The 23,015-nt window shown below is 42.2% G+C and overlaps 3 protein-coding genes across 6 annotated transcripts in view; 1 reads left to right on the forward strand and 2 right to left on the reverse strand.

Moving 5' to 3' along the window:
- The window catches only part of HADHB (hydroxyacyl-CoA dehydrogenase trifunctional multienzyme complex subunit beta), a 50,034-nt gene extending 35,977 nt beyond the window's left edge, over positions 1–14,057 (reverse strand). Inside the window, exons 1-3 of one of the 4 annotated variants that reach the window (XM_050753659.1) lie at positions 13,950–14,057; positions 3,361–3,435; positions 3,205–3,249 (exon numbers count right to left, since the gene is read on the reverse strand). In XM_050753659.1, coding sequence (XP_050609616.1) covers positions 3,205–3,249; positions 3,361–3,427 — 112 coding nt within the window. In that variant the 5' untranslated portion in view covers positions 3,428–3,435; positions 13,950–14,057. Of the gene's footprint in view, positions 1–3,204; positions 3,267–3,360; positions 3,436–13,797 lie in introns of all 4 variants that reach the window. The other 3 variants (XM_050753662.1, XM_050753660.1, XM_050753663.1) reach the window with 3 other exon arrangements.
- The window catches only part of DRC1 (dynein regulatory complex subunit 1), a 265,623-nt gene that overhangs the window by 194,107 nt on the left and 48,501 nt on the right, over positions 1–23,015 (reverse strand). The gene's annotated exons all lie outside the window — the stretch shown is intronic.
- Positions 14,169–23,015, forward strand: part of HADHA (hydroxyacyl-CoA dehydrogenase trifunctional multienzyme complex subunit alpha) — a 56,917-nt gene continuing 48,070 nt past the window's right edge. Inside the window, exons 1-3 of the mRNA XM_050753626.1 lie at positions 14,169–14,410; positions 22,185–22,226; positions 22,324–22,394. Of these exons, the coding sequence (XP_050609583.1) occupies positions 14,344–14,410; positions 22,185–22,226; positions 22,324–22,394 (180 nt within the window). The 5' untranslated portion in view covers positions 14,169–14,343. The remainder of the gene's footprint in view (positions 14,411–22,184; positions 22,227–22,323; positions 22,395–23,015) is intronic.

The following is a 23,015-nucleotide window of genomic DNA, read 5'->3' on the forward strand; positions in this document are numbered from 1 at the left end:
TGTACAAGGGGAACAGGTCCCAGTAACATCTTTAACGTTTTAGGCCTTAGTTAGGGCTGCTTTGGCCCTGCTCTACGCAGAAGAGCCTAAAAAGGGAAGGGAAGAGGAACCATCACCTAGCTTACCACCTCCTCCTCCTCCCTCAGCCCCACCATTACTAGGTAAAGGTGCCACAGAGGAGACAGAGGTTTTTCCTGAGCCCCCTCCCCCAATAAACTGGGAAGAAGACAATGGATATACTACAGTTATGGGACCCTGTCTTAGGCAAGCAGCATTAGAAGGGGAGCTCTTGGCCGGGATCGGTGGCTCAAGCCTGTAATCCCAGCACTTTGGGAGGCCGAGGTGGGTGGATCACACGGTCAGGAGATTGAGACTATCCTGGCTAACATGGTGAAACCCCATCTCTACTAAAAGTACAAAAAATTAGCTAGGCATGGTGGTGGGCACCTGTAGTCCCAGCTACTCAGGAGGCTGAGGCAGGAGAATGGCGAGAACCCAGGAGGCGGAGCTTGCAGTGAGCCGAGGTCAGGCCACTGTACTCCAGCCTGGGCAACAGAGCAAGACTCCATCTCAAAAAAAAAAAAAAAAAAAAAGAAAAGAAGGGGAGCTCTTAGTCTGCCCAGTGATGCAAAATCAACAAGGCAATCAGGTACATGAACCCATTACTTTCAACACTTATAAAGAAATAAGAGAAAGCATTAGAGAAAACAGAGCCGCTAGCACATTTACGAGAGGACTGATTGAGGCCATAGCAGACAACTACCATATGACCCCTTTCTAATAATGGCCAATTATGTATTCAATAGTCACCTAAGGACTCTCGTTCTGCCTCATGTGCGCACTGGCTCCTAAGCACATCAAAATTTTCTGAAGGGCAAGACGATACAGCTCCATTTTATATATTCTACAGTACTCTGGACACACAGCAGTAATGAATTATAAGAATCTGAATTGGGAGCTAAAATATCTGGGTTGTAGGCCTACTCTGCCACGATTTTCTTATTTGCAAATATTAGAGCTCTGCCCAACTCCAAAACCTACAATTCAATGGCTGACTGATATACATTCTACACTCTTTAAAAACAATTAAAATCAAAGAAGATAATAAGTGTGTCATATATTATACAACTATTATACACGTGTGTGTGTATATATATACAGAGAGACAGACATCTATACATAGACATAACCATCAAATCAGTCAAAATTTCCAACAGACACTTATATGTCCAGTCCATCAGATGACTAAAAACATCCACAAATTCTGTATCCCTCTATTTTAATTCCTTCATCCTAACAGCTCTGTCAAGAAGAGATATTCACACGCGCTTCAAGAGGAATTAGTTATAAAATTACTGCAATCTTCAAACCAGAATGCCAGTTAAAACAAAAAAAATTACTGCAACCTAAAACCTGCTGAGCCCAGGCACATGCCTGCTTCCACCCTCAAAGCAGCTGGCCACTTCCCATTGTTTTATCATTTGCCTTCTGGTACCACTATCATCATCAGCGTTAATGCAAATTACTTGTGGGACACTGTGTTATATTTGCGGAACACTGTGTTATACACTGGGGATACCAAAAAGCTAAAGACTCACAGGGCTTACAATACATTTAGGGAGACAGAAACATCAGGAACAGTTACAGAGCAATATAAGGAATAGTTTAAACACCAAATACATGGTTTCCTCTGCTGGTATTCAGAATGACCTTCTCCCACTTGGCAAGGATCAGGTCTATTTGTGTGACTTTGCAAAGCAAAGACCTGGGTCAACATTAGAATTAGGGAAAAGGCAAAACAAGACAGACAGGAATTATTTATGGAGGTACTACAAACCTATATTTTAGTTAGAATGTAAAGGCCACAGGAAAAATATTTGTTATATGACAACATGAAACTTCTGTAGTTGGGATTAGGCAATAATAGAAAAATACCATCTTGCACTTATAGTGAATTTATAGTTTTTAAAGTGCTTTGAGATATCTCATAACTATATGAGGCTGGTAAGACTAGACTTATTATATATTTCTTTTTTAGATGAAGAAACTAAGCACAGGGAAGTAAAGTGACCAGTTCAAGGCCACACTGCCCAAAAAGAGGTAGAACTGGAAGAGAATACAGGTCCTCTGAATCCTGGGAACCAAATCCCAGGATTTTTTCTTTTTTCTTTTTTTTTTTTTTTGAGCCGGAGTCTCGCTCTGTCACCCAGGCTGGAGTGCAGTGGTGTGATCTCGGCTCACTGCAAGCTCTGCCTCCTGGGCTCAAAGATTCTTGTGTCTCAGCCTCCCAAGTAGCTGGGACTACAGGCGTGCGCCACCACGCCCAGCTAATTTTTGTATTTTTAGTAGAGATACGGTTTCGCCATGTTGACCAAGCTGGTCTCAAACTCCTGACCTCAGGTGATCCACCTGCCTCAGCCTCCCAAAGTGCTGGGATTACAGGCGTGAGCCCCCACACCCAGCCTGGAAGATATTTTTTCTATTAAGTTATTATACAAGTAGAAATACTATAATAAAACCAAAATCAAAGCCATACAGAATCTAGGCAAGGAGAAAAATGTTAAGAATTTGACAGGGTGTTTGTAGCACTAGCCTGGGAAGATACAAACCTACAGCACATTCTACAAAAATCTGCAGTAAAGAAGCCTAATTTATTGGGTTTACTGAGGGTGTAAATGACCATATAAAATCAACACATTTCCTTACTCTTTTATTTCATACTAACTAAACAACTTTCTGTTATTACTAGTTCCCTAATCACTTCTATTTCAGGAATGGGCCCTCTTGCACATGGGAGAAGATATTCATCAATAGAGAAGCATTTCACAAATTGCAAATTTAAAAAGTTAACTTTTGGTTCCATAACAGATCTCAAGAGCATTTGTAAGCCATTCATCTCCAGGACGGCCAGCAAGAGGATAAATAAACTGACCAGCGAGGTTTATGGAACCTCCATGACTCCAGCAGGTTCAAATCCCAGAAAACAGTCTCCTGTCAACAAACTCAAGCCTAATCCTAAATAAGGTAGTATCATTATTGATTGGCCCTATAATTTTTTAATTTGAAGGCAACAGAGATGTTCATGTTGCTCATAAAAAGGGGAGAATTAGCAAATTAGTTTTGGTTTTTATTCAGAGTTCACAGACTATAGAATCTGGAATCTACCATTGAAATCAGAAATGTTTATTTTACAAATGACTGTACCTGGGGCAGCTCGTAGCTGGGAGGAACAGCTCAGAGGTCTTATGGCTGGAAGACAAAATAAACTGTTTACAAAAAGCAATACCATTTAGTATCTGTGCAAGATGCTTATAAATCCAAATCCAATCTCTAAAAATAAAATAATAATAATAAACTTACCAAATCTGAGGGCCCATTTTGATGTAGTGGGAAGTTTTTTAAAAGGGCAAGTCAAGATGGTAGTCATTCTGGAATCTAAAAAGAGAACAAAAGTATATCCTGGATTAGCTGAACAATTTGTAGTTTACATTGTAGTCTATGAACTCTAATAACCTCATCCACAGCTGCTAGAAAACATTAAAACTTAATCTTATCAACCATTCTTCATCCAATAATATTATTATGATAGGAACACTGACATGGCTTTCACATCGTACCAATCACTATTCTAAGCATTAACCATCTAATCTTCACAATGACCTATAAAGTAGGCATGATTATTACATCCTTTGTAAGAGATAAGGAAATTCAGGCATAGTAGGATTTAGTGACTTGCCAAAAGACCTACAACTAGTGAGTGGCAGAGCTGGAATATTTATTTATTTATTTATTTATTTATTTTTGAGATGGAGTTTTGCTCTTGTTGCCCAGGCTGGAGTACAGTGGCGCAATCTCGGTTCACTGCAATCTCCACCTCCCCAGTTCAATCGATTCTCCTGACTCGGCCTCCTGAGTAGCTGGGATTACAGGCACGTGCCACGGCGCCCAGCTAATTTTTTGTATTTTTAGTAGAGACGGGGTTTTGGCATGTTGGCCAGGCTGGTCTTGAACTCCTGACCTCAGGTGATCCATCTGCCTTGGCCTCCCAAAGTGCTGGGATTACAGGCGTGAGCCACCGCGCCCGGCCCAGACCTGGAATTTGAACCCAGGGAGTCTACCTCCAGAGTTTGTGCTCCTGTCCTTTAGGGTCAAAGAAGCAGAGAGACTGCTAGGCGTGATCATAAAACCATTAGTATTAGTTTCACGATTCTGAAGGCTATACTATGATTACGTAGAAGGCTTTGTGGAATGTTTGTATTTGAAGGGAATACACACTAAATAGGGATGGTGAAGCATCATGTCAACAACTTACTCTCAACTGCTACTAAAAAAAGTTCGTAGTACTGCACTTGCAACTTTTTTCAAAGTTTGATACTGTATTGTTTCAAAATAATAAAAAAGTAAAACATAATAATCCTATATATTAAAAAATATGTAAAATACATTAACTACTTCCCCCCACCCCCCAAAAAAGACTAAATTTCTAACAATGAGTTCCTACAGATCACTAAGGAAAACACTAGCAGACAAATAAGCACAGACTATGAACAGACCACAGAAAAGGAAATACAAATGGCTCTTAAATATATGAAAAGATGTTCAATTTCACTCATAAGAATTCAAATTAAAATCACAGATATAATTGTCTATCAAAGTAGCAAAGAGTCAAAGGTTTGATATATACTCTGTGTAGGTAAGAGTATGTGCAAATAGATATTCTCATATACTGCTGCCAAGAGAACTGGCACAATCCATGGGGAGGGCAATTTGGTAATTATCTGTGAAACTACAACTGCACCTAATGTTTGAACCAGCAATTCCATTTCCATGAACAGACTTCATGGACATTACTCACACACAGGACATGATCCATATTGTTACTGTAATAGTCAAAGATTAGAATAACCAAAAAATACGAAAATGGGTAAGTAGGCCATGCTACAACACCCTTGTGAAATACAATGCAGCTGTAAAAGGTAAGGAAATGATTATGTACCAATATGAAACCATTTTTAAGCTATATTAAGTGAAGAAAGCAAGATGCAAAATAGCTGTACAGCACGCTATCACTCATGTTAAAAGAGGAAAAATATTATGTACATTTCCTTGCATCAGTATAAAATCCCCCTGGAAGTACAATAAAGATGTTAAGAACAATTGTTGACTGGAAGAAAGGGAACTGGGTAACTAGGGGACTGGGGTGGAAGACTTGTCATCATACACTTCTTATAATTTCTTAATTTTGAAGCATGTTTTAACTAAAAAAAGAAAAATCAAAACCAAAAAAATCCCACAAGATTTACCAACAAAGACTTTGGTAGTCAGCCTCCAAGTTGCCCCCCAATAATCTCTACCTCTTGGTATTCACACCCTTGTCTAGCTGCCTCCCTCTCCATATCACAGAATGTATAAACCAAAGAGTATGTTACAAGTAATGGTATGCCACTTCTGACACAGGCTATAAGAGATACTGCAACATCTGCCATGGCCTCTCTCTCAGCTCACTCACTATGGGAGAAGCCAGGTGGTGTGTCCTGAGCAGCCTTATGAAGAGGCTCCTGTGGTGAGGAACTGACGCCTCTTGCCAACAGCCATGTGAGTGAGCTTGGAAGCGGAGCCTTCAGCTCAGGCAAGCTTTCAGCTGACACCAGCCCTGCCAACATTCTGACAGCCACCTCATGGGAAATTCTAAATCAGAGTAATCCAGCTAAGGTGCCCTTGATTCCTGACCTTCAGAAACTATGAGATGGTAAACATGTATTGTTTTAAACTGCTAAATTTTGCAGTAATTGGCTACACAGAAATAGATAATACAAATGTTTTAAGGTTTAACTTCTCTTGGGTTTTTAGAGACTAAAAGGAGGATGTCCTACAGCTTCTGAAAAGGAAAAAAAAACAAAACACACGTTCCAAACATGTGGATTGGAAAGAGATGGAGAAGCCCAAGCTTTAGGATCACCAGCCTAGGGATATTCAAAGGACTCTGGCCAGAGAAACACAAAGAGGCCCATGAGAGAGGCACCACTCAGAAGCTACTTACAGTACCACAAGGGTCTAGGACACAAGTTCCCTTATGTAAAGTTCACCTTGAAATAAAATTCATGAAAATAGTTAAGAAAATGTTGAAAAACAAAAGGGGGAACCTTGTTCCAATAGATAACAAAACTTTCTAGGCTAGGCACAGAGGCTCACACCTGTAATCCCAGCACTTTGGGAGGCCGAAGTGGGAGGATCGCTTGAGCCCAGGAGCTCGAGACCAGCCTGGGCAACCTAGTGAGACCCTGTCTCTACAAAAAATACAAAAAACTAGCTAGGCATGGTGGCATGTGCCTGTAGTCCCAGCTACTCAGGAGGCTGAGGTGGCAGGAGCACCCAAGCCAGGAGTTCAAGGCTGCAGTGAGCCATGATCACACCACTGTACTCGAGCCTGGGTGACAGAGTAAGACCCTGTCTCAAAAGAAAAACAGACAAGCGCCAGGCGTGGTGGTTCATGCCTATAATCCCAGCACTTTGGGAGGCTGAGATGGGCGGATCACAAGGTCAGGAGATTGAGACCATCCTGGCTAACACAGTGAAACCCCATCTCTACTAAAAATACAAAAAGTTGGCCGGGCGCGGTGGCTCAAGCCTGTAATCCCAGCACTTTGGGAGGCCGAGACGGGCGGATCACGAGGTCAGGAGATCGAGACCATCCTGGCTAACACAATGAAACCCCGTCTCCACTAAAAATACAAAAAAAAACTAGCTGGGCGAGATGGCGGGCGCCTGTAGTCCCAGCTACTCGGGAGGCTGAGGCAGGAGAATGGCGGGAACCCGGGAGGCGGAGCTTGCAGTGAGCCGAGATCGCGCCACTGCACTCCAGCCTGGGCGACAGAGCGAGACTCCGCCTCAAAAAAAAAAAAAAAAATACAAAAAGTTAGCTGGGCGTGGTGGCAGGCGCCTGTAGTCTCAGCTATTCAGGAGGCTGAGGCAGGAGAATGGCATGAACCCGGGAGGCGGAGCTTGCAGTGAGCTGAGATCGCGCCACTGTACTCCAGCCTGGGTGACACAGCGAGACTCTGTCTCAAAAAAAAAAAAAAAAAAAGACAAAACACTTTCCATATAGAACCAATAATTAAAACAGAGCAGCTCTAGCACAGGAATAAATGACATTGGTCAACAGAACAGGATGTAGCAGTTCAGAAGCAGACCCATGTATGTAAGAATTTAGTGTATAAAAAATACAACACTTCAGTTAGCTGAGAGAAAGAAATTACTCCATGAATTCACTGGGAAAATGGCTAAACATTTGGAAAAAAATTTTAGGTCTGTAGCTCATAGCAAAAGCACAAATAAATGCCAGACAGATTAAATATTTAAATGTATATATTTTAAAAATACATATATTAACTATAAAAGTGCTAGAGGAAAACATCAGAGAATATAATATATACATACACGCACGTGTATGTATTTTTTAGAGACAGAGTCTCGCTCTGTTGCCCAAGCTGCAGTGCAGTGGTATGATCATAGCTCACTGCAATCTGGAACTCCTGAGCTCAAGGGATCCTCCTGCTTCAGCCTCCTGAGTAGCTAATACTACAGGCACATGCCACTATGCCTGGCTAATTAAAAAAAAGAAAAGAAAAAAAACTTTAGAGACAGGCTAGTCTCACACTCCTAGCCTCAAATAATCCTCCTGCCTCGGCCTCCCAACATGCTGGGATTATAGGCATGGGTCACCAAATCCAGCCTCAGAAAGTATTTTTTTTTTTTTTTTTTGAGACGGAGTCTCGCTCTGTCGCCCAGGCTGGAGTGCAGTGGCCGGATCTCAGCTCACTGCAAGCTCCGCCTCCCGGGCTTACGCCATTCTCCTGCCTCAGCCTCCCGAGTAGCTGGGACTACAGGCGCCCGCCATCTCGCCCAGCTAGTTTTTTGTATTTTTTAGTAGAGACGGGGTTTCACCATGTTAGCCAGGATGGTCTCGATCTCCTGACCTCGTGATCCGCCCGTCTTGGCCTCCCAAAGTGCTGGGATTATAGGCTTGAGCCACCACGCCCAGCCCTCAGAGAGTATTTTTATCACTTGGATGGAGAAGGGATTTCAACATATGGCACAAAACTCAGAAGTACAACAGAAAATAGTAACTAACGGAACTGATCATATAAACATTCAAAATACATACTAAAATATACTAAAATCAAGTTAAAAGGCAAATAGATTCAGAGAAAATATTTGTAACATGTCAAACAGAAATGGGTTGATACCCATAATCCATGAAGAACTTGTACAAATTATAAGAAAAACAGGGTCAGGCGCAGTTGCTCACACCTATAATCCCAGCACTTTGGGAGGCCCAAGTGGGTGGATCATCTGAGGTCAGGAGTTCGAGACCAGCCTGACCAACATGGAGAAACCCTGTCTCTAATAAAAATACAAAATTAGACAGGCCTGGTGGCACATGCCTGTAAGCCAGCTACTTGGGAGCTGAGGCAGGAGAATCGCTTGAACCCGGGAGGCAGAGGTTGCAGTGAGCCAAGATCATACCATTGCACTCCAGCCTGGGCGAGAGTGAGACTCCATCACAAAAAAAAAAAAAAAAAAGAAAAGAAAGAAAGAAAAACAGAAACAATCTATCACGGAATGTGCAGTTTGTACTCTAATATCCATTCTACCCAATTATGTAGCTGCTGTATGTGGCTTATATGGGACTGAATCCAGCCCAACTCCAGGGTTTAAACCAATAAGAAAAATCTCATTCTCTCTGCCAAGATCATTGATTCAGGGATCAAGGCGTCAAACAACCACGCACGGTATTGCCTTGACCACTGGTATTGATGCGTGGATGGTTTAGTCAGTTTAACACTCAAGTCTTCTGCCTTAATTCTGGAACACAAATCTTTCCTTCTGAGGCCTGGCATGGCTATAGCAATTTGCAAACATTAACAAAGCTAGGCTAAGAGGGAGCTACTACCAGAAGAGCAGAAGAGTACAGAGCTGAGAATTTTGGAAAAAGAAACTAGAGTCCTGGCTGAATCCCATCTGAAACCCACCCTCCCATTGTGCTTTTCAGCTCTGTGAGCCAACAAATCTCCTTTACTTATTTATTTATTTTGAGACGGAGTCTCACTCTGTCACCCAGGCTGGAATGCAGCGGCGCAATCTCGGCTCATTGCAACCTCTGCCTCCTGGGTTCAAGCAATTCTCCTAGCCTCAGCCTCCCAAGTAGCTGGGACTACAGGCACACACTGCCATGCTCGGCTAATTTTTTTTATTTTAATAGAGAGAGGGTTTCATCGTGTTGGTCAGGCGGGTCTCGAACTCCTGAGCTCAGGCAATCTGCTCTCCTCAGCCTCCCAAAGTGCTAGGATTACAGGCGTGAGCCACCACGCCCAGACCAATAAATCTCCTTTGAGAAGCCAATTTGATTTGAATTGTCTGTTATTTGCAACTGAAAGACTCCTTCCTGATACATGACCAAAAGCCAGAATGAGAAAACAAGCAATTCACAGAAGAAATGAAAATGCCAAATAAACAAAATGTATAATGTTCAACCTCACTCACTAACAAAATGCTGTGATTTTTTTTTTTTTTTTTTTTTTTTTTTTTTGGAGACTAAGTCTTGCTCTTGTCTCCCAGGCTGGAGTGCGATGGCGCGATCTTGGCTCACTGCAACCTCTGCATCCTGGGTTCAAGCGATTCTCCTGCCTCAGTCTCCTGAGTAGCTGAGACTACAGCATGCCTGGCTAATTTTTGTATTTTTAGTAGAGATGGGGTTTCACCATGTCGGCCAGGCTGGATTCAAACTCCTGACCTCAAGTGATCCGTCCGCCTCAGCCTCCCAAAGTGCTGGGATTACAGGCATGAGCCACCGCATCCAGCCTGTGTTTTCTTTTTCCTTATTATTATTATTTTTTTTTAATTAAAGCAAGGTATCATTTTGTGGTTTTCAGATTGGCAAACATTTAAAATATGGTTAATATATAATTCTAGTAAGAATGCATCTAACTAAATAGGCACTTTCATACACTAGAAGACATGTAAAATGCTAAGGCCTTTTGGTATGACAATTTCGTAGTTATAGATCAGAATTTAAAATGTGAATTTCTGAATCCAATAATGCCTTTTATTGGTCTCTAACCTATAGAAATATTCAAAATGTGTGTATAGCATATATAGGTCTCTAGCCTAAAGAAATACTCAAGGGGGGCCAGGGGTGGTGGCTCACGCCACTGAACTCCAGCCTGGGAGACAGAGCAAAACTCCATCTCCAAAAAAAAAAAGAGAGAAATACTCAAGGTGTTCATTACAGCACTGTTTATATTTGTGGGAAACTGGAACTAATCTAAATGCACATCAGTAGGAAACAGTTAAGTAAGTTATAGTGTAAACACACCATGGAATACAGTTTGGCACTTTGGAGAAGAAAATGAAACAAAATGACGTCCATGTATATATATTTATGTGGAAAAATGTTCATAATATATATTAAACGAAAAAGCAAGCTACAGAACAATGTGTATTAGAATAATAGATTAGAATAACCGGAAAATAGGGAAATGGGTAAGTAAATCCCGCTACAACACCCATTTTGTAACAGAAAGAGAGAAAGAGAAAAGTCCATAAAGCTGTGAGTCTAGATATGGAAAGGATAAAGAAAAGCTTTTATAGGCCGGGCGCGGTGGCTCAAGCCTGTAATCCCAGCACTTTGGGAGGCCGAGACGGGCGGATCACGAGGTCAGGAGATCGAGACCATCCTGGCTAACACGGTGAAACCCCGTCTCTACTAAAAAATACAAAAAACTAGCTGGGCGAGATGGCGGGCGCCTGTAGTCCCAACTACTCGGGAGGCTGAGGCAGGAGAATGGCGTGAACCCGGGAGGCGGAGATTGCAGTGAGCTGAGATCCGGCCACTGCACTCCAGCCTGGGCGGCAGAGCGAGACTCCGTCTCAAAAAAAAAAAAAAAAAGAAAAGCTTTTATTTAATATTCTTCTGTTCTCTTTAATTTTTTAAAATAAGCATTTTACTTACATACAATTCTAGTTTTATTTAAAATCTATATACACTGTTGTCCCTCAGTATCCATGGGGGATTGGTTCCAGAATTCCCCCCAGATACCAAACCTCAAGGATGCTCAAGTCCTTTACATAAAATGGTATAGTATTTATTTACAAAGAACCTATGCACATCCTCATGCATACTCTAAATCATCTCTCGACTACTTATAATACCTAATGCAATGTAAATCTATGTAAACAGGTGTTACGCTGTATTGTTTAGGGAATAATGATGAGGAAAAAAGTCTGTACATGTTCAGGACAGATGAAACCACTGTAGGCCTAACTACATTTTCACTCAGACATTGGTTGAATCGGAGAATGTGGAACTCACAGATACCAAGGGCCGACTGTACATCAATATCTTATATAAATATATACAAATATACAAATGCACAAAAAAAAGTCCAGAAAAATACACATCAAAATGCTAAAAGTAGTTATCTCTGGGTGGTGGAATTACAGATGTCTTTATTTTCTTTAGACTTTTCTGTAGTTTCTGAATAAAAAATTACATGGAATATGTATTCCTTCAATAATTAATAAAAAATAGATTTCAAAAGTAAGAGGGACTAAGCAAATTATCCTACGGCAGAGTTGACCTGTTATTTGCTAAGCTTCAGAAAACAGAAATTTTGACAAGAATATTCAAAGCATGCAAACTCCAGAGTAGCGTAGGGTAGGATGGGGTTGGGTACGGTAGGCCTCAGTAGGGTGTGGAACTATGGAAAGAAGCTGCAGGCACCTAGGAGCAAGGGAAAGGAAGAAGGGTCTAGGCAAGTAATGAAAGAGAAAGCAAGATGGGGTGGCTCTAACACCTCATCATCACAACTTTAAAACACAATGTAATGTTTAAGAGAACTGACTAAAGCCAGACTATGTCCAAATCCTGATTCACCCTAGCTGCATGACTTTAAGCCAGTTACTTAACCACATAGGACACGCGCGCGCGCACACACACACAAACACACACGTGCATGCAGCACTTAAAACAGTGCTTGATACACACTTAGGGGTATACCTGTGTTCACTATTACCAGTAGGGGTGGTGATACAAATGTACTGCTTCCCTCTATATAAACCATTGGACTAAAGTGCTTAGGGATCAAAGAAACATTATAACATTTCTGCCCTGATGGAGCTTAGTCTTGTAGAGAGAGCACAGGGAGCAAAAAAATGGAGCCAAATGAGTGATCCATATCAGGGACTGGCAAACTACAACACATGGGCCTCTAGCTAAAAACAGTTTTTCACATTTTTAAAGAGTTGTAAGGCCGGGCATGGTGGCTCACGCTTGTAATCCCAGCACTTTGGGAGGCCGAGGTGGGCGGATTACCTGAGATCAGGGGTTCAGGACCAGCCTGGCTAACATGGTGAAATCCCATCACTACTAAAAATACAAAAAATTAGCCTGGCGTGGTGGTATGCGCTTGTAATCCCAGCTACTCGGGAGGCTGAGGCAGAAGAATCACTTGAACCCAGGAGGAGGCTGCAGTGAGCCAAGATCGCACCATTGCACTCCAGCCTGGGCAACAAGAGCGAAACTGTCTCAAAAAAAAAAAAAAAAAAAAAGTTGTAAACAAAACAAAACAAAAATATATATATAACAGAGACCAAAGTGATCCTGCAAATCCTGAACTATTTAGTCTGGACCTTTAACAACAACAACAAAATTTACCACTTCCAACCTAAATAATTAGTGCTACACGCAGTTAGGTGTCGAAGGAAGCATTACATGGGCAGGAGGCAGGCTCTGAACTGTAAATACGCTGTAAGATGATCAAGAATCCTTTTTGTAATTTATTCACAAGTGGTCAGGTCGTCCAGTTTCTGCTTAAAGTACTCCCAGTGATGAGCACTCACTATGTAACTTGAGCTTTAAACAGAAACGTCTCTACTTTGCTTCTGTACTCCTCATTTCAGTCTTACCTTCGATGCCCCTTGTTTCCTGTCTTGCAGAGCTGTCAGTCTGGTGAGCAGTGAGACTCAGACTTATGTCTGAATGCTAGCTCTGTCATAGACTAGAAAATGTATATAATCTGAGCTTCCCAAACTTCATCTAGAAAATGCAAATGATAATAATTCGGGGAATGTGAGGATTAAACAAAAAGGTATGAAGGTGACCAGAGCACACCAGGCTCTCAATGTGACTTCCTTTTGAAACCAATCACTTTATTGCAGGACTCCAGCCCCTCTTTCCAGCACAAAAACAGCTACCATGCAGTGAAGAACTCTTCACTAGGGCTTAGTAGACTTAGGCTCCAGTCTTATTTCTACCACATGTGGCCATGGGTATAACCACTCCCTCTGATTCGCAGGCAGTTTCTTCACCGCTGAAGTGAGTTGAGGTGTGAAGGACCAGATAGATAGTCATCCATCGGAAAACCCCCGAGAGCACAAGATTACCTGGATAACCGAGCGGGATGGAGGATTGTCTCCGTTCCTCCCACACTCAAGCACCGAAAGGTCACCTGACCTAGTCTTATCCTTTATAGCAGAAACCGGGCAAACCCATGGTGCGGTCCACAATCTCTATAGCCGCCGACATGGGTACAGGGGAAGCAGGCGAAACAACACACACTCCTAGGCAGACCAGGGTTACGTTAAGGCCGACGCCCACACACATCCACACACACCCCTACACACCCAGACTTCGCTAACTTGCGATGATAAATTAGGGCGCAGGTGACACCACTGTCCCGAGCTTCAGTTGGAACGCTAGTCCAAGTCACTGTCCTAACTGCAGCTAGCACTGCCGACCTTGTCCGAGGAGGATTTTCCTTCCGCTCCCTCAACTCCGACTCTCCCAGGGAGGGGACGGGGCCGGGGACACCGGCGACACTTGCAGGGAAGGAAGTGGGATCTCGCCTTTGGGAAAGCCCGGGCAGAGAGCTGAGGGCTCGCTGTCTCACCTTGGCTGACGTCCGCTCGAACTCCTACTCAGAGAAAGGTCCAGGCCCTAGTGCCAAAGCTCTGCCGGACCAAGGGGCGGGTCCTGCCCCGAAAGGACCCCTCACCCCGCGGGCGGGCACGGCCTTTCTTGCGGGCTGCCCTCCGGCCGCCTGACTGGAAAACCTGGCACTCCGCCCCTCCTCTCCGGGCCCCCGTCCTTCCCCGAAGAAAGGGACCTTTCGGCCCCGTTAGCCAGGAGCGAGGGGCAGGGCTAAGGGGCCGGAGGCCACTCGGCGTCTGGGTTTTAGTCAGGCAGTGCGCCAGGCGCCTGGCCGCCAGGCTACGGGAGGAAAAGTCCTCCGCTTGGCCGCACCCGTTAGAAGCGCTCTTAACTGCTGTCCTCTTCAACTCAACATGGTGGCCTGCCGGGCAATTGGCATCCTCAGCGGCTTCTCTGCCTTCAGGATCCTCCGCTCCCGAGGTGAGGCCTGGTCGAGGGCATCCCAGACCTCCGGGCAGAACTCCTGCGGGGACTGGGTTGGCCCCGGAGCCGCGTCTCCCTTTCGCTGTCGCCTGCCCCAGCCCAGAGACCCAGCCCTCTGTGGGGAATACTGCCGTGGGACCCCGTTTCCTGTGACCTTGTGAAGGGACGGTAACTTACCCTCTCACGACTCCTGCTGCGATTTCAGGCTCCCTAACTCCCAACTTTCTGAGTCTGGTGCCACTAGTTCTGTCACCTTTCCGCGGGTCTCCTGCGTCGCACTTCTGGGCTCACGCCCCTCATATTTTCTTGATCCGGAGTTCCAGAAGAATCGGGATCCATTCTGTCGCATCTTTGTGGCTCCACAGCACCTTGCGCCGCGACAAGAGCTATCTTAAAACCTTGGATGGGATTAATCAGCCTTGCAGATCACTGCCCCTCCCTGCTCGGTTCCCTCAAAACCATTTTTGTGCTTGCTACCCCATTCAAGTAGGGAGCTCGACTCCTGCAGTTTCAGTAATGCCAGTGTGAACGTATAGTATTTTGAATTTCAACGGGAAGTTCTGCAACTTACTGGAAGACACACTTTAAAAATACACTAATACCTCTACCTTAAGGAATAAAATGTTAGATGGTTTTGAGAACGATTTCTAATCTGATGATTCCCAGTCAACCTCTGTTAGCTAGTGTTTTTCCTTTTCAAACTGGCAGTGGAAGGGCTAAAGTAGGTGGTTGTAGGAAACCTTGCATTTTCCTTCCATCCCAAATCTGTAAAGTCAAATGTGAACGACATTTTATTGCATGTTGTGTTTAATAATTTACTTAATTAGAAATTTTAACTTTTAATTTAATTTGTAATATGAATTACCTCTCCTCCTCCGGAACCTCTGAAGTAGTATGCTTTTTTTAGCCACGTAGCTGAAATCTCTTTACTGTAAGGGGATTATTTTTCTGCTCCCTTTTTTCAACTGCTGTTTTTAGTCTCCACAAAACTGTCGCATATATTTGCCAATTATAACATAAGCACATTATAGAACTTTGAAATGCTGAAAGGATTGAGGAAAGGGATGAAAAAAAAAGATCACCCATTGTCTTACTACTCATATGCTTACCTACAGTTAGCCTTCGGTTATATTTCCTTACAGGTTTGGTGGTTTTTTCCCCTATTTTCACAACACTTTTGAATAGTCACATGTATAATTTTTATCTTACCCCTGTATTGGTTTGAAGGTATTTCTTATGGATTGGCAGCTGATGTCACTTGGAAGTGGTAGCCAGTGCACGTGATTCTAGTCACTAACTAGCTGTGTGACTTTGGACAAATGCCTTAAACTAAATGTAGGCTTTATTTTCCTCATCTGCAAAATGAATGATTGAGACGATGGATTTCCTTTGCATGAGAAGTAGCATGACAGAGCAGTTAAACCCATTGTTTGGGCCGGGTGCGGTGGCTCACGCCTGTAATCCCTGGGAGGCTGAGGCGGGCAAATCATCAGGTCAGGAGATCCAGACCATCCTGGCCAACACGGTGAAACCCCGTCTCTACTAAAAATACAAAAAATTAGCTGGGCGAGGTGGCGGGCGCCTGTCGTTTGGAGTCTGACTTCTGGGTTTGGACCTAGCTCTGCCTTTTACCCTCTGGTGACCTTGGGCAATTAATTTCTGTGTGTGTTTTCTCATTTGTAAAATGGGGAATAATACCACCTTGTGCGATGGAAAGGAGTTATTTTAGATATCAGGCAGTTTTTCATGGAGTAAGCACTCAGTAAATATTATTAACTACAGCCTGGAAGAAATACGGTTGTATATGTCTGAGAATTTTTAAAAGTAATTTTTACATCTTGTGTGTGTAATAAAAAGCTACCAACCTAATTTTCCTGTTTTTCTGTATAGAAATATATAGACACATAAATATATATTTTGCATTGTGTTTTCACCAGTAAGAAAGTGTCACTCATTGTAGTTACTGGTCCGTTAATAGCAGTTTATAAATTTTGAAAAAAGTCTAGAAAGTGAATTTAAAATGACCTGCACCCTTATATTACTATTTAGACTCAATAGATCCTTCACACTAAAAGTTTGTGCAAGGCTTTGCCAAACATTTAATGAGATTATGACGTTTGCTGGTGGATGATAAAATTCTCTTGAAATGGGGCCAGGCGGGTGGCTCATGCCTATAATCCCAGTATATTGGGAAGCTAAGGTAGGCAGATCACTTGAGGTCAGGAGATCGAGACCAGCCTGGCCCACATGGTGAAACCCCATCTCTACCAAAAAATACCAAAATTGGCCAGGCGTGTTGGTGCGCGCCTGTAATCCCAGCTACTCAGGAAGCTGAGGTGGGAGAATCGCTTGAACCTGGGAGGTGGAAGTTGTAGTGAGCCAAGATCACGCCTGGCAGACAGAGTAAGACCATATCTCTCAAAAAAAAAAAAAAATTCTCTTGAAGGAGACTTGTAATTCTTGAAATTTTAAAGCATACTTTCTCTACAAGTGCTATAATTCTGAATGTGAATATCAAATGAAAATCACTTCTTGACCAAAATGTTGTCTTAATTCCCACTCTTATCCTAGATCTAAATTCCTAATTAAGTAAGTAGTAAAATAATTTCACAGGAGATGAATTTAGAGGCAAATACCTTAATAGATGGTGGTTTTTTTTTTTTATTTTTATTTATTTATTTTTTGGAGACCGAGTCTCACTGTGTCACCCAGCCTGGAGTGCAATGGTGCGAACTCGGCTCTCTGCAACCTCCGCCTCCTGGGTTCAAGTGATTCTCATGTCTCAGCCTCCAGAGAAGTTGGGGTTACAGGTGCCTGCCACCATGCCCAGCTGACTTTGTGTGTGTGTGTGTGTGTGTGTGTGTGTGTGTGTGTGTGTGTGTGTTTAGTAGAGACAGGGCTTCTCTATGTTGGCCAGGCTGGTCTCTAACTCCCGACCTCAGGTGATCCACCCACCTCAGCCTCCCAGAGTGCTGGAATTACAAGCGTGAGCCACCCCGCCCAGCTGTAGATCGTGTATTTTTAAATTTGATTCTCACTTCCTTAAATCTCATCCCTTCTTCCAGCGTTGAATCTTGAGAAAAGCTGGTGATTGTTACAACCAAAGTAATGTTTTCATATTTGAAATTTGTATTAGCATAATCCAGCTCTCTCCGCTGACTGTAGTCTTACGAGGTTTTGTAGGTATTCTTGAGTTACATTACAGAGATGATTAAAAAGTAGGGCAAAGGTTTCTGTGTACTTTGCTGGCACAGTAGATGTAGGCTAAAGTTCACTCCGCTGCCATAGGGTAAGCTCTGCAATTAGGTAGTAAGTAAGGCTAGATTCCAAAAGCAAATCTACCTTGTAATCTGACTTGATTTAGTTGACTCTGGCTTGGAATTTTTTCTAAGTATGTTTGTGTATGTACTGGTTTTCTGTTTGTTTTTTGTCTTGATCTTGGAGAAGTTTTGTGTATGAGTGTGTGGGCAGCATAGGTAGATTAGTAGATAGGAGTTAAAATGGTTTAAACTGTTGGCTAATGACCAGTAACCTGTCATCTCAAATATTTGCTCTTTAAAACTGCAACCCAGTGGGGCACATGGCACATGCTTGTAGTCCCAGCTACTCTGGAAGATTACTCGAGCCCAGGAATTCAAGACCAACCTGGGCAACGTAGGGAGACCTCATCTCAAAGAAAAAAGAAATTTTTTTGAAACATTGCAACCCATGCTCACTCTATTTCCTTTTTTTGCTTAGGTGCTTATTTTCTAACATATTTGTGTTTCTCGGTTTTTCCCTCCCAACCTGCATTCCCAATCAGTTCATTCCCACTCTAATCCACTTTACTCTGTTTTGCTAGAATTACCTATTCCCTGCCTCCCTTCCCACTGGAATTTCTACTTTGCAGGAAAGCTTTTTCTATGCCAGTCCTATTTTCACTTTTATCTTCACTGAGTAGGAACTGATTCTGCCCAGATATCATATCCCCTGCTGACCTGGAATGTAAGCTCCACCAAGACATGGATTTTTGTCTTTTTTGTTCACCGTGAGTGCCTTGCTGAACTCCAAGTGCCTAGAACAATGAATGGCACATGGAGGTCACAATATATATTTTTTATTGAATGAATAACAGATTATGCTGGAAGAGATTACAATGTGGTTGGCAAAACACCTGCTACAGTGCAGCAGTTAGAGGACAAAACAGTAAATAATAAAATAAAAATGCAGGCAAGGAAAGCAAAGATCACTGTAGACAGAATCCGAAGATGAGGTTTTGTGGAAAAGATTGGAGTCATGATGCAAATATAAAGAAGGAAGCGTGGTAAATATAGATGACACAGATTTCAAATGATGGAAAAGCAAAGCAGGAAACATACTATTAGTCAAGTAGAGGCACTGGAGATTGAGGAGATGGCTGGCTTCTCCTATCGTAAAACACTGAAGTTCACTTGTAAGAGACTTGTCATGGCCACACAGCTAGTAAATAAACCTGATGGTTGAACACGAGTCCTTTGCCTTTGCACTAAGAGGTCTGGCTGGCTTGAATTGCTTAAAGAAGAAATGCAGGCAGAACCTGAAATCACCCCATTCTGCTTCTGGTGCTAACCACAGTTTTCTTTCTTTTCTTTTCTCTTTTCTTTTCTTTTCTTTTCTTCTTTCTGTCACCTTGCCTTTCCAACCAGTATAAAGCTGCTATTTTTTGTGCCTTCTCTTCCCTTTCTATAAGGAACTGGGGGATAAAGAGAAAACACGGAGGCAGCAAAAGCCTTGGGTATCTATTGATGGTCCTCCCCTATTCCACTCCACCTTCACTGGGTTCTCCTGTCAGTAGTTCCCATGTGCCCATTTGTTTGCTGTATACTTCAGCGTCACCTTTTTAAAAATACAGATTCTGAGGCCCAACTTCCTAAAGGTCTGATTATGTTGGTCCTAGACTGGGACCTAGGAATTTTGAGTATATCTGGACCTCCCCGTTGATTCTAATGCCCAGCATATTTCTAGAATCACTTTCTCAATACTGCTGAGGGAATCCCAGTTCAGTTGGATATATTCTTGTGTAGTCTTTTGGGCTCTACTTTAGTAGGCAGGCCATCCTCAACTTGGAAATGGGTATAGTTCTAAGGTTTGTTTCTAAGTCATGTAGAATGTGTTTTTGGTAGAAATGATATTTAAAATTTTATTTAGAATATCCACTAGGATATAAAATGACCAAAATGGTCTGATTTTACTGTTCATTGCCCTGAATTATCATTACAGGTAGGGCAAAGTCTTGGACTCTTGTTTGACGTCTCCCAAAGTCTGAACCAGATGAAGGAAAAGGATTTGGAGAATGAGAGAATAGGTACAGAGAAAGGCAAGTGATCACAAACTGATGAAAAGATAGAGCCACCAAAAGATTGCCAAGAATTTTAATTTTTCTTTTTTTTTTTTGTTTTCCTTTGAGATGGAGTCTCGCTCTTTTGCCCAGGCTGGAGTACAGTGGCACAACCTCAGCTCCCTGCAACCTCCACCTCCTGGGTTCAAGCAGTTCTCCTGCCTCAGCCTCCTGAGTAGCTGGGATTACAAGCATGTGCCATCATGCCCAGCTAATTTTTGTATTTTTAGTAGAGAGAGGGTTTCACCATGCTGGTCAGGCTGGTCTCGAACTTCTGACCTCAGGTGATCCATCACCTTGGTCTCCCAAAGTGCTAGGATTATAAACGTGAGCCACCGCGCCCGGCCAAGAATTTTAACTTTTTTTTTCTTTTTGTGTTTTTGAAATGAAGTCTCGCCCTCTCTCTGAAGCTGGAGTGCAGTGGTGCGATCTAGGCTCACTGCAACCTCTGCCTCACGAGTTCAAGCCATCCTCCCATCTCAGCCTCCTGAGTAGCTGGGATTACAGGTGTGCACCACCACACCCAGCTAATTTTTGTATTTTTGGTAGAGACGGGGTTTCACCGTGTTGGCCAGGCTAGTCTTGAACTCCTGACCTCAGGTGATCCACCCGCCTTGGTCTCCCAAAGTGCTGGGATTACAGGCATGAGCCACCACGCCCAGCCAAGAATTTTAACTTTTTTTTTATAGCACTTCTAAATCAGGCAGGCACTCCCCACACTCCTAAATTATATTTGTGGATTCCAAAGCCATATAGTCACTAATGTAGCACAAATGCTGTATATTTTTATGAAAACCAAAAACAAAAAAGTTTTAGTATGAATAATTAAGAATTAAATGACTAATACCTGGGAAAAGCTAGTGTAATTAGAGGAGATGCATGAAGGAACCTTTGGATATTGTTAAAGCACTAGTTCTTTTTTAGATAGTACTGTAAGACTTAAGCCTTTTCCTGAATGCAAGTGTTTCCATGTGTATTGCTGCTAATCTGTTAAGGGGTAGTTTGTTTTTGTTTTTAGAACCAAAGAAAGAGAAAACTTTTTCCTAAGATAACTGGGCAAGATTTGGAAGATGTGGGCAGGGAGAAGGAATAAGGAGTTAAAGAGGTGCATAGGAGAAATGTTTGAGGTGAACCATGACTGAAAGACAAGGGAAGAAAAAGGGTGTTTTGAAGAAGATTGGAAGTTGTAATTAAGGGATGTTGACCCTGGGCTGCCTCCATAACAGCTTGGTTATCACCTAAAGCAAGATGTTTGGATGAGAGCAGGACCGAGGCAAGCCTTTAATGGTGAAATAGAGGTAGAGTCATGTCCAAAACAAAGTTAGAGTGTTTGCCTAGAATTCCCCAATGTTCCTTACCTTCTATCTAGAGTCCAGATTGAAAGAACTTCCACTGGAGTTTCTCTTGTAGTGGTTTGTGCTCAAAAGGTCGTATCATCATCATCATCTTGTCATCATGCTGGAGAGCCTAAACTAGTGAAGTGATTAGGAAAGACAGTAGTTGGTCTTTGTTATCCAAGGAGTAAGATTATTCTTGTGGCATCCAGTGTAGACCTTTTCAATTAGAAATACTTAAAATAGCAAAGTGTGACATGAAGTGTTTCATTTATGGTAGCTACCGTTGCTATTTGATTTTACTTTTGATAATGCTGCAAAGTCCATCTCTCCAAAAAATTGAAAGGGGATGTGCCTGGAAAACATAGTTGGGATATATTTGGAATACATTAGGAGCTGACATTATGGATTGCTTTGTAGGTTACTTATTGCTTAGTGTATTAGTTTCCTATTACTGCTGTAACAAATTACCACAGAGTTAGAGTCTGAAATGATAAAAGTATATTACAGTTATGAAGGTCAGAAGTCTGAAATGGGTTTCACTTGGGTAAAATCAAAGGTAATGGCAGGGCTATGTTCATTCCAGATGCTTTAGGGGGAAATCCGTTACCTTACTTTTTCCAGCTTCCAGAAGCTGCCTGAATTATTTGACTTGTTACCTGCTTCAGCATGCGGCCAAGTCATTCTTACATTGCTATCTCTTTGGTTCTCTTTGCTTCCCTCTTCCCTTTTGTGATTACACTGGGCTCACCTGGATAATCCATGATAAACTTTCTTTATTAAGGCCAACTGATTAGCAACCTTAATCCCCCTTTGCCATGTAACCTAACATATTCACAGGTTCTGGGGATGTAGATCCCTTTATGGGGGCCAATCTTCCTCTTTTAGTATCTGAATAATCATCTGACCTAACAATTGAAATGGAAAAAATATATGACAGTAGTCATATGGCCTAGAATACATTGTACAGATTTGGGGTTGTTGTTGTTGTTGTTGTTATTGTAAATTACAGCTTTGTTATATATAAAAGGTACTACAGAAATTGTTTTGCAAACTAATTTTGAAATATCTTTTCTTATAGGTTATATATGCCGCAATTTTACAGGATCTTCTGCTTTGCTGAGTAAGTTTAATTTCTTTTTAATCTATATGCTTACGTTGCTTTTTGGGTTTATGTTGCAATAAATATGTTTACAAATAAATTTTTCTTTTCTTTTTAGCCAGAACCCATATTAACTATGGAGTCAAAGGGGATGTGGCAGTTGTTCGAATTAACTCTCCCAATTCAAAGGTATCTCATTTAATTTGCAGTTTTTTTCTACTAACCACATTATGAATCTAGTCCTGAATGGAAAAGCTGTATCCCATATTTCCCCAAATCTACCAATCTGGCAGTAATCTTACGTGAATTTACAGTTTCGATAGTTATGTTAAACTTTGACAGATTGCCAAGGAAGCCAGTTTTCTAAAGCAGAGGTTCTTGCATAAGAATTCCTCTTGTTGACCTTAGGTGCCAGATTAACATCAAGGATTAGCAAGACTAGCCTTCTGGTTATAGTGTAGAATGAGGAGGTGACTTATTAGAGAAGAACCAGAGTACAAGCTTTGTTTATAAGACTCAAAATTTGCCTACCCGTCTTAATTATGAGGTTGTTAATCCATTTTCTTCATTACCTGCCTGACGTAAGTCACTATTCATAGTAAGTTGGCTGGGTGAAATGTAGATGCTTGACTCTTAAGCTTCCTGAGGGATCTGAATGACTCAGTGCAATTCACATATTGGAAAGCAAATTCTGTTCAAATTGAAACTTCATTTGTTTTTGGCAGCTTTAACAAAGTGTGTAACAGTAATCCATTCTTTTGCCAAGAAGAGCTCTATTGTGAGAGTCCATGCTTTTCCCCCATCTAAATT

The sequence above is a fragment of the Macaca thibetana genome, chromosome 13, assembly GCF_024542745.1.
Source record: "Macaca thibetana thibetana isolate TM-01 chromosome 13, ASM2454274v1, whole genome shotgun sequence".
Lineage (NCBI taxonomy): Eukaryota > Metazoa > Chordata > Mammalia > Primates > Cercopithecidae > Macaca > Macaca thibetana.